Raw genomic sequence first — 20,479 nt, 5'->3', positions numbered from 1 at the left:
TCTGATACATCGACTTGTATACGAGTTGACGATCTCTGAGCTGGTGTGAGTGAGTGGAGGCGGGGCTAATTCGCATATTCATGGATCCTCATATTAAATGAAGCAAAGGTGTAAAGTTACATTCAAGCTATTTTAAGGCATGAAGACGTTTAAATATGTAATTTTGGTGATCAAAGATGAGTTTTAAGGGATTCAAGATATGTGAAGAGGTCAGAAGTGGTCAAAGGGTTATTCAACATGAAACTGCAGAAAAATGCAGGCTAAGGATGCTCAGATATATTCTATTTAATTATACAATTGAATATTATTATATTTTGTACTGATAACATTATCATATTATAAATATTATTATTCTCAACCTGGATTTAATCTTTAATTTTAAGCTATAAAAAATTGTGCAATCGGCTTCCAACTTTCTTTAAGTAAAGTGAACTTGTTTTAGTACAACTAGTGAGGGTGTATCTTGATAATGCTTTAACACACTGAAATGAAACGTGTGATCTTGAAAATGATCTTGCCCTGAGAGTTAATAAAGTGAATAAAAGTTAAAATCTTTTTATTAATTGCCATAAACTGCTATGTTGCTTTGGATTATGCTTAATGTAATGTATTGTATACTGTTTAGCATGGATTGATTTTAGATTGTTTTGTGCAAAGATGTGTTAAACCTTGAGATATACAGTAAATCAAGAATGAGATTAGAATTTTATGAATAAATGGAAGATTTTATGCATATGGCAAATCGCCAAGGGAATAATACTGTTTCACTAGAAGTAATTGAAATAACTCTGTCTCCATGTCTGTGTGAACATGTCTGAGGTTCTTTGTTATTTAAAACTTCTTTCTTTTTTTCTTCTTTTTTTTAATAGCTACATAATTTTAATCTGAAACAGAAGCTAAATAATGCAGTGTATGACATATTGAGAAGTCCTGTCCACTTTCATCGTCCAATCACATGCATCATTATTGTACACTAATGTTTTTACCAATCATGTTTTATAACAGGTGAGTATTGATTGCCATCCAGTTAAGAAAAACATCTGCTTGGATGCTGTCACGGAAACCAATAATAAGGACATTCCTTGTTTTCTGTTATTATCTTCTGTTGGACACTGGCTTGCCATAGAAACAGTTAAAGTTTGGAAAATATTGCAGGGCCAGTGTGAATAAAGAGGGTGCAAGGAATGTGAATGAGCAGGTGTTTGCGTGTCTGTGCATGAATGTTTGTGATTATGTAAGCCTCCAGCATGGCTTCTGTTAGGATGCAAGTCTGTGCAGTCCATCAAATTTCCTGCGTATGCTTGTAACGTTGGGTGAAACTCGTGAGAGTAGAATCCAGTTACAGAGGTGGAATAACAAAGAAAGAACAAAACAAGAAACAGGAACGGTACAGGGCAGAATGTAACCGAAAATACACATAACAAAACAAGTTTAAACAAAACTGGGTAACATTAAAAGTTGTGCAAACATGAAAAGTGATGCAAGTTTCTTAAAATAAAGTACAATGGATATTTGGTTGAAATGTTTCATGTGACAGTGAGTATAAATACAAATTACAGTACTAGAAACCAGCCTAGACCAGCATGGAAACTCACATCCAGGATAAATGATGATTGTGCTCTGGACTCTGTTCCCCAGTTATTACTCGACTTGTTGGATGATGACCAGAGCTTTCCCAGAAATGCTGTAAAAACCACCACATGAGCAACTCTTATATAAGTCATTAGTGATGGCTGAAGAGCATTGTCCATTAGCATAAAACACTGTTGTCCCTTAAAGTTCACCTGCAGGTCAGATCTCTTGACTTCCTCCAAGCTTCACTACTAGACATTCACTATTAGAGATATTCTTCAGATGGCATTGATCTCAAGCTGACTAGCTGAAGATGTACTATACCCATAGACATGGTACTTCCTTGAAATAACATTCCAGCACAGCACTACAACAGCCCATTGTGAAATGACCCTTCACAATATGATGCTTTAAGATGAACTCTGTTAGAGAGCTACATATTTATCTGATCAATAAAATACCGTACTCACCTGTTGAGTAACCGCCATCTCATCACATGAAATCCTTCAGTTTTCACCATCTCTGAAAAGCCAAGTCAATGTTGATTATGAGTTTATTACAATTTTGCCAGTAGACTCTCCTCTGTTCTACGTTTTTTTTTTTTTTTTTTTTTTACGGGTGATTCCCCAGAGGTTCAAAGTATTAGTGTGCTCTATGTCAGCCTTTCTCGCTCGTTGTGACAACTATGTCGCTCGCACACCATACACACTTCAAAGTAGCCGGAGCAATTTTTCTCTATTTAGGAATATGATGAGAGTTATCAATAATCATCTATTCACACAATATAAGACAGGGGTGACCAAATTCAGTCCCGAGTTTAGCTCCTGCTTGGCTCAACACATCTCCCTAACAGGGTTTTTCCTGGGTCAAAAATGGTCTTTGGTGGTGGCTGACAGACATGGTCATCCATACACACACACGCACGCACACACAGTAAAAAAGTACCCTACCCACGTGATCTGCAAGCGCAATACTGACAATACATTTTAAATAAATTCAAAGAAAGTTTGTAACTTTTGCTTATCTTATTTTGATCCCACATGAAAAAATACGGTAGTATATTATAGTAAAATTACTCTAGTAAATACTATAGTGTTTTTGAACCGTACTATAGTAAATATACTACAGTAAATTAACTAAGTGTAGTAAATACTATAATATACTATAGTATTTTTTCATGTGGGATACCTTGATGTTTGTTTTTGTTCCTCATTTTTACACTATTTACTGATAATTGTTTTGGTATATAATCATATCAATATTAAAAAGTAGTAATAAAAAAATGAAAAAATAGCCTAATTTTCTGCCATATACAATTTCATAAAATGATCAGCTAGCTAACAACTACTTTGTTCTGGGTTCACCTCACTCCAGTCTAAACTAAGTGATTTATAGGCTATTTATTTTACTACACATTATGAACATAAATAAGCTGAAAGACTGTGGATAATTAAAACTAACTCTTACACCCACTCTTGCTAAATTGTGTAAGTACACTTGTGTTCTCATTTCAGACATTTCAGAGTAAATGATTAAACTGATTCGTTAGTTCAGTGTTGGACAGATCAGTTGTTCTAACCAGTCATTAAAATGATTCGGTTCAAAGGAGTCATTAGATGGCGAATCGGACATTAGCAGACGCTTTGTGTGCGAATCCCGTCTGTTAGAACATTGCGAAAGATTTGTCAACACACAGAAAACACTTCATAACCAGATAGGATTTGTTTCCCGTTTATTGAAAGTATGGTTTATGTCAGCTGGTCAGAGAATCAGTCAATGTTTTTTGTCATTTCACACCCAGCGGTAATTAAAGGAAAACATCGTCTGATAGCGCCACGTGCAACATGGATTCGGTCTTCCGACCTTTTGATTTTGATTAACGTAATCTGTGAAATATTAGAAAGCTAAGACTGCTTATTTTGAAGACAGAGAGAGTGCGAGCGGGGGAGGAGCTCTGATCGTTCTCTCTGTCACTCAGTTACAAGCGCAGCATCTATTCTACATCATTCATAAATCACAATAACTCATCAAATAAAGCTTTGGCGGGACAAAAATTTGTTTTGGTGGCCGCCAAAAAATGTTCAATGTAGGAAAAACCCTGTAGAAGTTTATAGTATGCTTAAAGGAACACTCCATTTTGTTTGAAAATAGGTTCATTTTCCAACTCCCCTATTGAGTTTTACCGTTTTCGAATCCATTCAGCCAATCTCCGGATCTGGCCGTAGCACTTTTAGCATAGCTTAGCATTGAATCTGATTAGACCTTTAGAATCTCGCTCAAAAATGACCAAAGACTTTCAATATTTTTCCTATTTAAAACTTCGGTAGTTACATCGTGTACTAAGACTGACGGAAAATGAAAATGTTGCGATTTTCTAGACCAATATGGCTAGGAACTATACTCTCATTCCTGCGTAATAATCAAGGAACTTTGCTATGGGTGCAGCAGGCGCAATGATATTACGCAGTGCCTGATCTTAAAGGTCCCGTTTTTCGTGTTTTTTTGAAGCTTTGATTGTGTTTACAGTGTGCAATATAACATGTGTTAATGTTTCATGTGTAAAAAAAACACAGTATTTTTCACACAATTTACTTATCTGTATACTGCTGTTTTCACTGTCCTCAAAACGGCCTGAGAATTTCCTCGTTCTATGAAGTCCCTCCTTCAGAAATACGTATCGAGTTCTGATTGTGCCAGCGGTTCCCGTGTTGTGATTCGACAGCAGCTTAGCACACGTTGCCCGAGAAGGTCACGCCTCTTACCATAGCGGGGAGATGAACACACTCAAACTACAGCCCCTGAAGGCCAAACAAAGGTGATTTGACTCCGGGATGAAAATAACAGCGTCTGATGGCGACAAACGCAACCAAACCGAACCGAACGCAACACTCCCTCTTCTCCACGAGGGAGCAACAAGACCACGCCCCCTTTTTCGCGTATTCTTGTGGGAGGAGGTTAGTCAACAAACTGCTCTACTGACGTAATTAAAGCAGGAAATACCAGGATGTAGTCCAAACCGGCCGTTCGCTGTAGGCTTTGAAAGGGAACTTCTGTTAAATAAAATATCTCGCTTGGCATTGAACTTTGAGCTTTATAATTTTACAGGTATTATTTATGCTCTAACAGCAACATTACACACTAACTAAAGTTTGAAAAATGGGATCACGAAGAACGGGACCTTTAACTCCACTTTTAGTTGGCCATTTTGTTTGCTTTAGTTTCTATTTGTTCATTTGATGGCGTGTTTTCTCCCCAAGAGTAAAGCGAACAGGTTATATGTCACGTGCAGTGGCGATTTCTTTTAAGACTGCAAGGGAAGCTCGGCTTCCCTTATAATGTCACAAAATTAATGGTCAAATATGTACTATTGTATTAACATTTTATTGACTAAAAATGCGTTAGAAAACGTTCATCTCAAAGACGAGTTCGTTCAGAATCAGTTACATATAGCAGGTCGGCTGACTCGATTTCCTTCTCATACATTCCCGCAGCGTCACAGTGCATTTCCCTATTGAAGCCCAGCGTCCATTGACTTCAATGGGGCTGCTTTGAACGGTTTTTTTCAGCGCTTCGAAACTAGACGGTCATTGGATAAACGCTGCGATTATGTCCCGCCCACGGACGCTCAGCGTCTCTGGGGGTGAATGGGGAGTGGGCTGGCCCGGACTCCGAGCTTCTGCGTGATGATTGGAGGGTCTGTCGAAAGACTGCATCTCCTTTTGACTGACAGCGATTCTGTACTATAAGGAATCACTGAAGCTAGTATTCGCGCTCAGTCCCATCGCGGATTTCTCAAGTTCAGTCGAAATAAAAACTGCTGCAACCTATTTCTTTGATATTTGCTTGGCGAAATTGCTTGATTTTCATCATACATTTCACACAATTATACACCACATTCCTTGTTTCAGTTTTACAGAGTTTAATATTTTTTTTTTAGTTCGTTCATTCATTCATTCATTCCTTCATTCATTCATATAACGTTAGTAGGCTAGGCTAGCGTTGTGGGTGAAACTGCGCACGATGGCAGACGGTGCTAATATTGTCGACGTGATTTTGGCGAAGCCATTTGAAAGTGTTCCTTACGAGGAAAAACTTAGAATTAAACAGCAGGGCAGATCAACACCTAAGATTGATTTAGTGCAAAAGATAGGGAAAAATAACAGGTCTTTTCAGCTCTCCTGGTATAACAAAGTTAGCTGGCTGACTGGAAGTGCTGTGACAAATAAAATGTACTGCTGGCCATGCCTCTTGAGAGGACACTGGTCAAGTCACTTGAAAAGACTCCTAGTTGGTACGACAGGGTCACAGACCATTTTCTTGAAAAGGAACGTAGGGCAGAATTTACTTTTAAATAAATAGACAATTTTATGATGTAGGCCGAAAATGAGCTTCCCCTCTCTGACAGAGCAGTAGCCGCCACTGGTCACGTGACTTACATTGCGCAACACTTAGATAACTCGATGTATAGACACCTCAGGTAAGAGTGTGAACGCCACCCTTTGTATGTTTTATTTTTGGTTAGTTGGAGTAAGTAAGTTAGGGCGTTTGACGCCGAAGATCTTTTTATTGCTCTTGTTTATTTTATTAGGTAGGTTAGAGATTGAATTATAAGATAGACTCTGTTTTGTTTTGATATTTTCTTTTCTTTGGCGTCAGTCATTTTACTATGGCTGGGTATTGACACAAATTTCACAATTCGATTCGAATTCGATTCACAAGCTTTCGATTTTCGATTCAATTCAATATCGATTAATTTAGATATATATCAGGTACAATACATGGCCAATTTTCTCAAGGAAAACAAATCTCTGAAGTATGTTGTAAACTATGGGAGTCAGTTGTACTACATTAGCCTACTAATATTGAAGGTAAAAAATGAACTGATTTGTATACAAACACTTAAATTACACTAAATTATGTTTTTTTATAAAATAATAATAAAGTTATAATATTAACTTTACAATTACATAATCATATTTCTACTCCAATTAGTTTTTTTAAATATAAACATTTGGCTGTCATAAAAACTTGCCAGATTTATTCATAGGCTACATACACATGCTTTAAATATTGAAGAACTTTAAAAATGAAAATGAATAGCATATGTAATGTGGGGCATATAATTATCAAAATGCTCCACTCTAGAGTAAATGTTTCTAGCTGACTAAAGCTGACTAACCAGTTAATGGACACTGGATGCCTTTTCTGAGGTAATGTGATGTTACATGACACTGTTCAAGCCATTTTACTTACGTCTTTCTGCGGTGGAAACACTTGAGCAATTCCATGTGACATCATGATACGGATTTCAGCAAGTTAGCCTATCCTGTATCTTTTAACACACTTTCAGAAGCTCATTCGTGTTTATTTCGCTGTAACTGGTATTAAGGCGGAAGAGAAGATCAGTTCATGAGCATTCCACGCTGCCGGTTCTCTTGAGCTGAGCTGCGGCAGAGCGATTTCGCGCCACAGCTGTATTTATGCTTTTGAATTTCGAAAAAAAAAAAAGACGTAATTTGAAATCTGAGACTTTGCTTTATATCAATAGTAATAAAGCACAGAGATTATAGCGATTTATTGGATGGGAGGTGCGCTACAACGTTTATTTCATGCATTAACTGAAAACACTAACAGGATGACTAATCAATGGGATTTAATAATCGATATTGTTTTGTTAAAGTGAGAATCGATTAAAATCGAAATCAATATTTTTTACCCAGCCCTACTAATTAGGCCTACGTCTTTTTTTCTCTTGGGTTAATTAGAAAATTTTGTAAAGATTTGTTTATATTTTCTCTTATATTGATTGTTTCCTTAATTATTATTATTGAGAGTTGTCTCTACTTTTTGGTACTTATACTTTTTTCACTTTTGTACAATCACTTTTCTTCTGCATTTTCTCGTTGCTGCCCTATCTCTTGCCAGCCTTCACCTCACTGTTGATGGAAGTTAGCCTATTTTCAACCAACAGATCAATGCATAAGAAGTGAGAAAGTTTTTTTTTTAAAGTAGACGTTTCATACTGTAGGCCTTTGATGACTGTGCATAATCATCCCCTCTATACAGGTGGTCTGAACTCTCATTTGTTATCTCTTTCATCCACAGACATTTCCATTCCCAGTTTTGTGCCAGATGCCTGTTGCACATCCAATCCAAGCACAAACCCCATCATGCGTAGACTGAGACGAAGCTCTTTATTCAGTAATTCCTGCTCCACACGCACAGACCACCATGTTTAGTGAGTCATTCAGTCTTCTGCAGCTTTTTTGAAGATGGGTTACAAAATCGACAACATTGTCGCAGCTACAGTCCGGTTTACAGTAAACCATGAGTCAGTGGAGAAATGTGTTTGAGGATGATTGTTTCCTTTACAGGCAAGTAAAGAAAGCAGTTGGTGTAGTAAAGCAAATATGTGCATTCCCAGACACCCCATTCATACTTTTCAAAACTGTAGAGAATAGGCGAGAAACAATATTCCTCTTGAATGTTTTGTCAGTGTAATTGACATCACTTTGAGCTGGCAGTGTGAGCTGAAATCATCGGTGGAAGAAGTCTTTGAGTTTTACACCCCGCTCAACACAAATAAACAGCCCTGTGTCCTTAGCAACAGGCCTTGCCTTAGAGATTTAAAAGAGAACGTGCCGGTTATGAGCTAATCTGATAGTATAGTTAACTTCATCCTTACAAGTACAACACATCCGGTCCCACTTACCGGTCCCATGTGCCTGCTTTACTTCAGGTGTTTAACCATCTCAAATATTTAAAATATATAAACATTTTACTTCTATGAATCAGATAACATATATATCTGAATGGACTATAAAAAAAATTTAAAATAGGGACAAAGTAACTGAAATTGGAAAAAAGTGCTGTTCAATGTCTTATTCTGGTGACTATATTGATTATATGAAATTTTAACTGTTTTCATTAAGAGGTTGTATAAACAGATAGGAGATGCGTACACAGGTGCAGAGGTCCTTAGACCACTTCACTTCATTTTGCGTCACTCTGTATATTTGGTATATAAACAGTGCAGTATGATAGGCCTACTAATGTAAATTCACGTCATATAGGCAAGCTTATATTACAATATTGAACTTTCTGAAATAAACATTTAACAGCAAGTCTAAAAATAGTTTGTGATATCTTTTTTTCCGTTTTAGAACAAAAACACAATATTTTGAGTGTATTGAATGCCAAGTATTATACATAAGAAAGCTGTAAATAACAAACTCTCAAATGACCTCCAGTTTACCAGTTTACCTTACATTTGAAAGCATTTCTATTTTGCTTTTTTTCCCAGGATAAATTATATGAATATAACAATTTAAGTGCAAAAATATATATATAATAAATAATGTGAATGTCAGAATTTGAATATTTATGTTGAATTTTACTTTTTTTTTTTTCAAAATCCTAAAACTTTGTTTATTTCCAGGTTTAAGTTTGATTTTGATTCTCAGATTGTCATTGTGTTCTCAGAGACCTGGACCCCCATGAACTTCTGTATTATGTGACTGAATGATTTGAAATATGAACCATCAGGACACAAAGTATTGTGTAATTGAGAAAACTATCTAGTCACCATCTGAGTGAAACTCATCTCATTATCAGATGAAACCTGATGGTGACCAGCAACCGATACGTAGGCTACATATAAGAAATTGTGATATTAAGATTACTTTACGTATTAACTATTATTTTACAAAAAAATTATAATAATAGTTGTATGTCTAGACAATATCCATTAAAATATATTGACCTCATCCCACACCTTATAAACCAAATTTGTTTATGCCAGAATTGTCAACGCTTGTCTTGTATTGACAGTTTTAACATTAATCATGAGTTTGTCATAGTTGTGGTCGAGTAATGCTACCACAAAACTAAATGACGTGTACATATTCACCTGTTATCCTTTACACAATCACAGCAGTGAAGTGAGTGATGGTAATGTGGAAACCTGCATTATCTAGACAATCCGTGTTAATGAAAGTCCGTCACTGCTTGTCATGTTGTATGTGTATTAATCATCAATTTGTCGTCTGTGTTGTAGTCTCATAACAATGTCCTCATCCAAAACTGACGTATACTTTACGCAATCTGTATTATTTATACAAAGTATTAGCTGTGTTTTGAGTGGGTTTCAAGTGAAATTGTTTAAACTAACTGAGAAGTGTTTATGTGTGAATGTGTACACGTGTCTGTTGCAATAATGTAACGCAAGTCAAAATAATGCTGCGTAAATCAGTGTAAACATGCTTGATTTGAAATGTTTTGCTAAATTCTTTATTCTTTTATTATATTATAAAATATATTTTCACATCTTTAGGGGAGAGCGGTGCACAACCTGACGCTTTTTGACTTTTTGACTCTCATTTTGTGTAAATCCACTTGGGCTTCAGAGTATTTATTTTTTTTCCACATTCATTTCACACATCAATTATGTGGTTTTGTTTCATTAATACAGTGTATACTTTTTTCTTGATTTACCCCGAAAGAATGGAAGTGAAATGTGACAGCATGCCCATAGGTGGGGTACATTGTAACTTGTGAGGGGGACATTGTAACATGACCATATGACAGCTTAAAATGTTATCTGATATAATAAAATAAAAAAAATCCAAGATAAACTAAAATATTTTGTCAATAAAATACAATTATTAACTTTTTCAAATAAAATAATGGCATTTTTAAATCATTACAAAATAAAATAATGTTTGAGTTTGACAGCAAACACACCGCAAAGCACAACTATACATGCAGCATAGTTAAAAACAATAATAATAATTGATAACTTCTGAACATCGACTTTGTCATTATTCACCTTTTCCTCATGGTTTTCTCAATAGAATTCATAAAAGTATAGAATAGAATAGCGAAGTTCTAATAGGGGCTCATTGTAACGCAGTGTTACAACGCACCCCACCTGCAAAACTGGGATTTAAAACCCCAACTTGTGTCTTCTGCTGGTTAGATCAGCATTAAAGAACAATCTCAACTGTTAAATAACAAATATAAGATTAAAATAATATCAGATTTGTCTTAGATTTTAAAAACTGAGATGAAAAATTTACGTAAGAAAAGTACTTTTGCTATGGTTAAATACATGTTCAGTGATATCTTCCAAAGATTTTTTAATTTTGGCGCAATTTTTTTTCTAAATAGTGTAGATATGGCATAGTAAATACACTAAGTTTCATCATCCTGGCATGAGTGGAAAGTGTTAAATCATGTGTGTTACAACTAGCCCTGTATTAGTTTGTGCCCCACTCACCCCTACATAATTACATGTGTTATTTTGGTTTTAGTTATTTTGAAAATCTATTTATTTTTGGCTATTTTCAAACAGAATCTGAAATCTGTAGAAGCTGTTGGCAATAAAAGTTGGCTAAAGCAGTGGTTCTCCGCATGGGGGCCAGAGCCCATATAGGGGCCCTCTGCAAACATCTATAAGGGGCCCTCAAGATTGTCACATTGTGGTGCGGAAAACAACACGCACGAACAAGGAATCCTATTTTAAAGGGGTGATGAATTGAGAAATCAACTTTCCTTTGAGTCTTTGATATATAAAAGTTCATTGTGATATAAGAATATCCTGTAAGTTTCAGAGCTGAAAACTTCCTTGTTAGTCAAAGAAAAGCTTTTATAGACACCAGGCCCAGAAAACGAGAGATGTCAGAATATGTCGACCATTGACGTCATAGGATGCAGAAGCACCGCCTCAAGCCCACCCACCGACTCGTGGAGCTAAACGGGTCGCACTTCCGAGCAATAAACATGCCGGTTCCAGCTCACGTGCGTAAGACATTGCACGTTTGTTCGCTTCATTTCAGCGCGGAATCGATTGTAAACAAGATAGAGGTCGAGACTGGATTTGCAGACATATTGAGATTGAAACACAATGCTGTGCCTTCTGTATTGGATCCGACAGGAATGGTGCAAGACACTTATGTGAGTAAAACATGTTTTTTATATGTGTTAGTATTGCATTGTTACAGATCGTTTGATATCTATTGATTACCTTAGCACGCTGTCACAGGCTCCTTTATTTGAGGTGTTATTGGTTCATTCGTGATCAGAATTGTAACGCCAGTGCTCGCAAAGCCCAACGTCCCGGGGCTATGTGCTTTTCAGATGGGCTATCACTGGCCTGCCAACGGGCTATAGTGAAAAAACATTCCTTTCTTGCATGTGTGTGTGTGTGTGTGTGTGTGTGTGTGTATGGTTCGCGGTTATATTCACTGATGATTGGGCCGGCCAAGTAATACAGAAATAACATTCCAATCAATCTCAAATATGCAAATCTCATCCAATCCTAGCCGTGGACGTTTACTTCAGAGTCTTCAGACATAATTCTGACAGTGATGATTTAAAATGTTTTAAAATAATATAAAACATGCACTAAAAATACAACTAAAGATAAAGAGATCCCTTATTTTAATTCACCCTTTCAACAACTTTTTTGGGTAGAAAATAAATGAGAGTATACTATAAAAGGGATTTTTCTCTAGATCTGGAAAAGTCGTGTCAATTCATATTGAGGACCACAGCACAACATTTGACAGTCTCACTCATTAGTTTCCCTAAAGCAATTGTGAAGAGAATATTAAAGACTTATTTCCACCACGGAATAAAAAATAAAGAGAATTACTTACGATTGCTTAATCTTTTTTTTTTTTTTTTTTTTTTTTAAATCTCACAATTCTGATTTTTTTCTTCTTCAAATATCTCTGACATAACTCGCAATTCTGATGAAAAAAAGTCGGAATTGAGAGATATAAACTCGAAATTGCGAGTTATGTCAGAATTGCGGTAGTTAACTACACTGTAAAATAGAATTAGTTAGACTTACTTGAAAAAAGCATGCAAACCGATTGCCTTAAAAAAACGTAAAAAGTGAAGTGAAATAGGAATAGTATGTTGTGCTAACAAATGCTTACTTAGTATAGTTCATTTACACAAGAGTTAGTAACTAAAAAAGAACTGTAGAGGGTACTTGATCTTTTGCTTTAGATTTACTCTTGACTTAGTAGCAACATTGATGTTACCATTGTTGTGTTTTGCATCCTGAATGTTGAAGTCTGTGTATGACTCAAGCATGAAAAAATGAAAGATATTGTGTCAAATATAGAGGGATTATATCAACCCAATTAAAGGTTTCACAGGTGTTTATGTTTATTAATAAAATTGTAAACGATCAGTATATGACATAAAGGGAAATATTTGCTTTTAATTAAAAGGTGACCTTAATTTCTGACTAAATCATTAACTATAGTTAATTTTTCAGTCAGAAGCTAGGTCAACTTTTAAAAGCTACTTATTTATTACTTCTCTTCCTTTGAAACTATATAACTGTGATTTCTTGTTGCATCGATGCATCAGAAAGAGATTTATAATAATATGAATGTTCCAAGTGCCCAACCAAAGTGAACACTGATCACCATAATGGCATTTTTTTTGCGCTTGACAAAATGGCACTCAAACCAATCAATTAATCTTAACTTGTTTTTTCTGAGTAAACAAGGAATAGTATGTGAATAGTAAAGATTACTAGATTTTTACAATCAAGTTAAGACACTAAGTAAAGTTAACTAAAAGTGTTAGTTAGAATCACTGTTGGGCGAGTGAAAATTGCAAGATAAAAAGTCGCAATTACCTTTTTTTGTTTTTTTTATTCGGTGGCGGAAATAAGTTTCCATATTCTAGAATTTTCAGCTTTATAATTTGAGCTTAATATGAAATGTATTTAGATGTTGAGAGTTGATCATCTCTTTCTGAATTTGACCAGTATAGTGCATGTTTCTTCACAACAGGACGAAAGATTTAATGATTTTCTCATTTAATCAAACAAACAGACTAAAAAGTGGTAACTTGCAGTTGTTCCCTTTCTATAATTTAACCCAAACGTTTTATTTTTATTTTTGTTGTTGTTGTTGTTGTATAAATTAGTGTGTTTAGGTTGATTCGGGGATGTTAAATAATATTTTGAAGGCCAAATTTAATTTATATTAACAATTTAGGTTACTATTTTGTAGTTGCTAAGCCAAATACTGAACTAAATTCTGTCTGTTATAATCAGGGCTGGTCACAACACGATCCTCAGCCAACTGTTCTTTTCTAAGCAGTCAGTTTCCAGATCTTTCCTGTTTCTTATACAACACACGTGTCATGAGCGTGTAGCCCCAGCTGACTTTTGTGAGTGATGAGCTGTATAAGTCCAAGCCTTTGTGACTTCTGCTCTTCCTTTCTCTTACTTAGACTAAACATCCATCTCACTTTCCTCTTAGGTATTTTGGCTCATCACACCAGTGAATCAGTTTTCAGCAGGTTTTGTTTGGCATGTTGGTGCTTGCAGAGCCTTTCCTGCAAGTTCCCAGTACCACCCAAAGAATTGTCTCAACACAATGGTAGCCCAGTTTCTCTAATTAATTTCTTTGATTTATAAAACATGTCATTCTTTTTAGTTTATGATGGGCAGACACACTTTCAGTATAGTGAACTGCAGTTTTCTTGCCTGAATCCCTCATCTAACCACTGTATTTTTCCATGCTACCCAACAGAAATCTTTTCCCCACACAGAGAAACTATGGTCTTCTGCATGTGATCTTTGGAAAGAGTCAACTCAATTGGAAACCCTCTCTTCTTCCGGTTAGAACGTTTAAGGCGCTAAATCACTTTCCCAGAACTGTTGCCATGGCAAACATTTTCCTGCCCTACAAAAGAGCTCATTCCTGCTCATTCCTGCACATTCCCGCACGTCACCATGAGCAGTTTGCTGAGTATTTTTCCAGATTGATTGTTATGGAGCTTGACAGTGTATGTTGGCTCGGGTCAATACGGTGGTGTTATTTTGTCTGGGTTCATTGCAGTCAGTATCCATCACATCATGCAATATCAGGGGGGAAGTTGGATCAGTTGAAGCTGGCTCAAGAGATTCACACAGTTTTTTTTACTTTTCTTTTCTTGCAGCCTCATTTTTGGCAAATATACTGCTTTGCAAGTTCAGAGAGTTCAGCAGTTCCCCTGGAAAGACTTTTAATAAAAGTAATGTAAGAAAAGTTTTAGCAGTTACAGCAATTGCAGGGCCAAGCACAGTGGATGAAACCTCATAACTTTAGCACAATCCAATGAATCCAATGAACTTGTTAAGATTGGACAAAATTAGCAGGACATTTTTAAATACACTGTTGTCAGTAAGATGTTGTTGGTCTTTCATGCTCACTAAAGCAGCATTTATTTGATCTAAATACAGAAAATTGTAAAATATTATTACAATTAAAAATAACTGTTTTCTATTTTAATATCTCAAAATGTAATTTATTCCTGTGATGGCAAAGCTGAATTCTCAGCATCGTCTTCAGTGTCACATGATCCTTCTGATATTCATTCTAGATACTTCATTCGAGATTTTTTGTTATTTTATTTTAGTTATAACCTAAACCAGGGCTTTTCAAACTTTTAGATGCCACGAACCCCCAAATATGAACATCCTCATGTGAGGGACCCCCATCCTGAAATTTAAAAGACATCTTTATTTTATAAACACCCAATTAATACACTAAAAAATTACTATTATATATCTAACATTATTTTCTATTAAGTAACTTTATTATATATATTTTCTACTCAATATAAGAATGTACTGTTAATTGCATCCTTTATTTGTATATTTAAGTCCAAAAAATTATTTTATTTTAATCTTATTTTTTTATTTTTTTTACATTTTATTACATGTTAATTTAACATTTAATCACTCATTTATTTATTTTTTTATCTAATTTATTTATGTACTTAATTTAATATGTGGGTTTTCTCTAAACTTTTGCAGGTTTATTTAAGCTAATTTAGTTATTTATTATTATTATTATATTCAGTTTTACTTTATAAGCTTTTCCACACATATTTATTTTAAATCTCATTTATTTGTTTACTTTTGTTACATTTTATCATATGTCAATTTACCATTCAATCATTTATTTTTTTATTTTAATCTTATTTAAATTTTGCATGGTTTTTCTCCAGACTTTTGTCTCTAGAGGTTTTTCTCATTCCTTTGCGGCCCATTGGGGGTCCCTGGACTCGTTTGAGAACCCCTGCCCTAAACTAACAGTAACCACTGTATTTTTGTACACTTCCTTGATTAATCTATGTCTTTTAAAAAAAACTTTCCCCATGACCACAGAGTTTTGAATGGCAGTGTAAATATTTCTATGCATAGAAATAATATTTTCATTGAGCAAGTAAGAATAATAAAATTGATACAAAACATATTTTCAAAAAATACAAATGTTTTTATTCAGGAAATGCACATTACTGTCAACAGTTAACAGGCATTTGAAATTTTAAAAAACATTTAACATAAAAATCCACCCTTGTAAAACAAAAGCATCTGCGAACACCTCGTGATGTTTTTTTCAAGTATGTGTAAAAAAGAATGTTACGAGTGTAGCATGTCAGTAACAATACAAAATATTAGCAATAAATACATCATTGAAATAAATTATTCAAATAAATAAATAAACAAATAAATAACACATTTAAATATGACATCAAGGTGAAAGCGGTGAGATCTTCAAACTCTTTTAGAGCTCTGAACTCCGCTCGTTCAAGACAACCGTTGGATTAATATTATTTTGTGTGGAGTGCACAGAGCTTGAATTCCTGTTTTCTGAACTCTGAAATTTCCCCTCAGGCACCTGGAAGGACACCATCGGACAGGGTCCATTGATATTCAAGCACACCAGCTTCTTCAGAGAGGCTGTGTTAACAATGTCAAATCCAACTTTCCCACCAAATGTGCTGGGCATCCAGTATTCAGGAGAACAAATAGCATTTCCCATCAGGCCTTTGAGAGAGTAGGGGGCTCCCATCTCCACCATAGTCTCCCCAAATACAGCATTGGGTCTGGTTTTCTCCACAAGAAGGCCAGGATACAGCTCAACCGCATCTACGTGACCGTACAGCTTCTTCAGTTCGTCCGCCAGCTCTTTGTCTCCTGTTTTACCATACAAAAAAGTTACAATTGAATAAGAGGTGTATTTTTCCTAATAGTCTCATTTCTATATATATGAAATATTTTAGGGCTGTTCACACTAAGAACAATAACTATAAGCGCACAGTTAAAATCGTCAGCCGTTTTAAATGTGCAAGCTCTTTAAACTCAGGTGGATTCTGATTGGCTGTTTTTATCGTTCATCAACTGGAAAATATGATATAGTTCTTCTGTGTCGTTATCATTATAGTTGCAGTGTGGATTTCCATATTCTCATATAATTGGAATGATTAATAAAACGTTTATTTACAGTAATCATCTTTGATGTGAATGGGCCTTTAAGGATGGACACCAGTGATGTTAGCGGTTTGTCTTACCTGTCATCTCCTCAAAAGACGAGTAGGGCTTCATGTTGAAGCGTTTCCTGTAGGCATTGAAAGACTGGTAGCGCATCTGTCTTGAATGCTCCAGAACTTTAACGGCCACGGCCTGAACTGAACCCGGCAGGTTACGTCCACCAGATACCTGTTCACACAAAAATGAGAAAAATTAGCAAAGACAGTAATGTGAAGACAAAAGAGATTCATGTCCTTCCAAACCTTTGAGACTTTTTTCTTCTGCGGAACACAAAAGACGATATGTCCATACAATGAAAGTCAATGAGGTCCAAAGCAACATTGGATCTCGCTCTTATTCATTATACGTTACACAGAAGAAAGAAAGTTGTGCAGGTTTTGAACAACATGAGAAGCTTTCTATCTACAAGTGAGACTCACCCTTCCAGACGTCTGTTTGGTGAAAGACTCCACCAAGTTTCGGATGCCGTGTTCGGTCACTATAGAGTTGTTAAACACAAACTGGTGGTAGCCGTAGACCTGATCCTGGATCTGAAATGTGTCGGGCATCAGCGGGTGCCAGTGATACAGAGTGTTGAATTCGGAAGCAATGCGGTTCTGGTACTGGAAGCCTTGGTTGAAGAGAAGTTCTGGGTCAAACTTGAGCTTGAAGTTGTAGCCGCTCAGATGCTGAACGTAGTCCTCGATCACGATTTTGATGGTCTCACCTGCGAGAAATAAACGTGGATATTTAATCTCTCCACAAAATTGTGAAGATTAGGGGATTGTGAAGATTTTAGAGGATGCGACCTTGACTCACCAATCAGGATGAGACGAGTGGTTTGGAAGATCCTCTCGTCATCCCAGTCGGGATGCTCTTGCTTCATGATTTCACATACGCGGTTGTGTTCACGGAGCCAAATGGTAGCATACATCATCAAACCTGGAACCAGACCGAAGGCCTCGTGGCCCACAGCCATTTTCTGTTCCTCTGGGACATGAGGAGGATAGTGCATCTCCACCTGGACATCCTTCACCAGCGGAGGGTACACCTCACCATCCACAACCTAAGGGTCAAATAATTTTTCTCATTAACTTTTTTTTTTCTTCACATTAAACCAACAGTATACTTGTTCGTTTAAAAGCTGTAGTTCCCCTAAAAAAATTATTTGGTCATCATTTATTCTCGTCGTTCCAAACCTGTACTGTATAGCTTTCTTTCTTCTGGGGAACATACAATATTTTGAAGAATGTCTTGAATGAAAGTCAATGGGGTCCAATGGGTTTTTTTTTCTGACTTTCATTGTATGGACAAAATCCCATCTTTTGTGTTCCCCAGAAGAATGAAAGTCATACAAGTTTGAAACAACATGATGGTGAGTAAATGATGATTCTTTGGGTGAACTATCATTTGCCAAATTATAGCACAAACCTGATACTTTAGCTTTCCATCTTTAAATAGACGAAGTTTGTGTTGCCTCTCCAGCGTCTCTCCATAAATATGCCCCAAGTCCACCTAAAACATTAAAGAACCTTTAGAAACTGCATTGTAGTTCCATATACATTTTGGATGGGCTGTAAAAATGTTCCCTCCAAATGGAGATAATGTTAGAGCTTTAAATGCCACTTACTCCATGACCCAGGGCTTTGGTGAAGGCTGGTCCTTTTTTAAAGTCAGTCTTGAAGAACTGATGAGTGAAATGCTGGGCGAAGAAAGCAAACATGAGACTGGACCTCTGTGGATCAGGGATGAACTGTTTCCTCAACAGGACTTTCTCCACCACCTGCTTTGCATTTGGGAGATCAGGCGTAGGGCAGTGCTGGGGCAATGGGGCGAGGGTGCGGGTGTAATAGGACAGGTTAGAATACGCTTCCCAGCTTTTGTAGTTATAATCTGCATTGTACGTCGGTGGACTGTCGACCAAATGGGCCCTTGCTGTAAAACAAGAAAAAGGCAATAGTTTTTACTTTGTGCATTTATTTATTCCGATTTTTAAATTGCATTCAGTTTGGGTATGAATCCACTTAAAAAGCAACTTCATTCAACTTACATGTCAAGACATATCTCATCATGGCATCTCTCAGGAAAGAAATGTTGTTGATAATGTCCCAGATCCATTTATAATGCGTTAAAATGTAATGCACTATGTCTGGCCTTGGTTTCAGGGTTAATTTGATACGTGTGAGAAGTTCAGCTGTGAGACAAGAAGAAGAAAAAAAAAACAGTTTTGAGTGCACACATTTTCACTATGTAACATTTTCTGTAAAGACAATCCATGACCAGACTTACGTGTAGTGCAGTTTTCACCATAATAACCTGTCCGGGTACAGTCACATTCATAAGCATCAGCTCCCTTGGATAAACACACACCCTGGTTTTGGCAAGGCTGTGCACAGCAAGGGTCGTCTGCAAGAAACCATAAAGGAAAAAAAGTGAAGATTATTTCCATGCATGATAATAGGTTATTGCATTTTGGTAGAACAGTCAAACTGTGAAAGAAGCAGTCTAACATTGCTAAAGCCGAGTTAACTTACATCCTTCACCGGGAAAGATCCAAAAGCTTGAAAGTAGCACCAGGCAAACCAGTCTATTCATTCCAGAGGTTTTATCTAGAATGTCTTACTCCGAAGCAGAGACGCGTAACTACCTTCTCTGGTAAAGCTCGTGGAATTCTGTGCGCCTTCATGCGATCCAGCGCCTTTTAAACCACTTGAGAAGGAAGTACTCTTGCGCAAGTTCCAAGGTGATGATTAAAAAAAAAAGGCCGACTGCAAATTTCCACAGGTTACACATTCAACAAGGATTTATATCCGGAAAATTTTATTTATTTATTATCATAAAAAAAAAGTGATTTACTAAATCTTTTAGATTTAAATCTAAATCTATTAGGCTAGAACATGTTTTTATTTATAACTGTTGGTAACCGTTGACAAATATAGCCCTAAGAAAATAAACCTAATTAAAATATTTTAATGTTTTTTTATAGTTATATTCAGATTTAGAATATATTCAAGATAGGATAGTGTAAAAAATAAAAACGGAAAATGTAGGCTCCTGGTAATTTTCTGCCAGGAGCCTACATTATCCACTATGGACATTTCCGTTAACCCTTCAAAATACAGGTAAAACACCTGTGAAAAACCAATACGGAAAATTCCTTCATATTTATACAGTACATTGTGCCCTATTTTTACGGACTTAAAAAAAAAACTTTTTACAGTGAATATATTCAACGGCACACTGAAATGTTTATATAAATATTTTTTTTATGTGTGTAGGCTACTTCCTAAATGTAAAGTAGGAAAGTAGGCTAACTTATGTTTTATAAAATGTCTGACTAAACCCCTGTAATGGTCAGAACCAGGCGCCACACTAAAGCAAAGATGTAGCTATAGACAAAGACTATTTGATGTAGATAATGCCTCTATGGATAATGCAGGCATTCCAGTGATAAGGGAATTCCATTCCAGCTCACGAGCGCCACCTAGAGCAAATGTCGCTTACATTCCATTCGTGATCTTGCTTGTATATTTTAGGCGTTCAAATTTAATTATTATTATTAAATAAATCTCAACT

The 20,479-nt window shown here is 36.1% G+C and overlaps 1 protein-coding gene across 1 annotated transcript; it reads right to left on the bottom strand.

Annotated features, from left to right (window-relative positions):
• Positions 1–15,849: 15,849 nt before the first annotated feature.
• On the bottom strand, positions 15,850–19,714 carry ptgs2a (prostaglandin-endoperoxide synthase 2a). Its single transcript, XM_079819020.1, has 9 exons — positions 19,438–19,714; positions 19,193–19,309; positions 18,954–19,097; positions 18,534–18,838; positions 18,335–18,418; positions 17,723–17,969; positions 17,344–17,630; positions 16,945–17,092; positions 15,850–16,570 (listed from the first exon to the last, which is right to left on the bottom strand). The coding sequence occupies exons 1-9, from the start codon at positions 19,496–19,498 to the stop codon at positions 16,158–16,160; spliced, it is 1,806 nt and encodes a 601-aa protein (XP_079675146.1). The 5' UTR covers positions 19,499–19,714; the 3' UTR covers positions 15,850–16,157.
• Positions 19,715–20,479: the final 765 nt, after the last annotated feature.

The sequence above is a fragment of the Gobio gobio genome, assembly GCF_949357685.1.
Source record: "Gobio gobio genome assembly, chromosome: 6".
Taxonomy (NCBI): domain Eukaryota; kingdom Metazoa; phylum Chordata; class Actinopteri; order Cypriniformes; family Gobionidae; genus Gobio; species Gobio gobio.
This window is presented reverse-complemented; position numbering and strand designations above follow the sequence as displayed.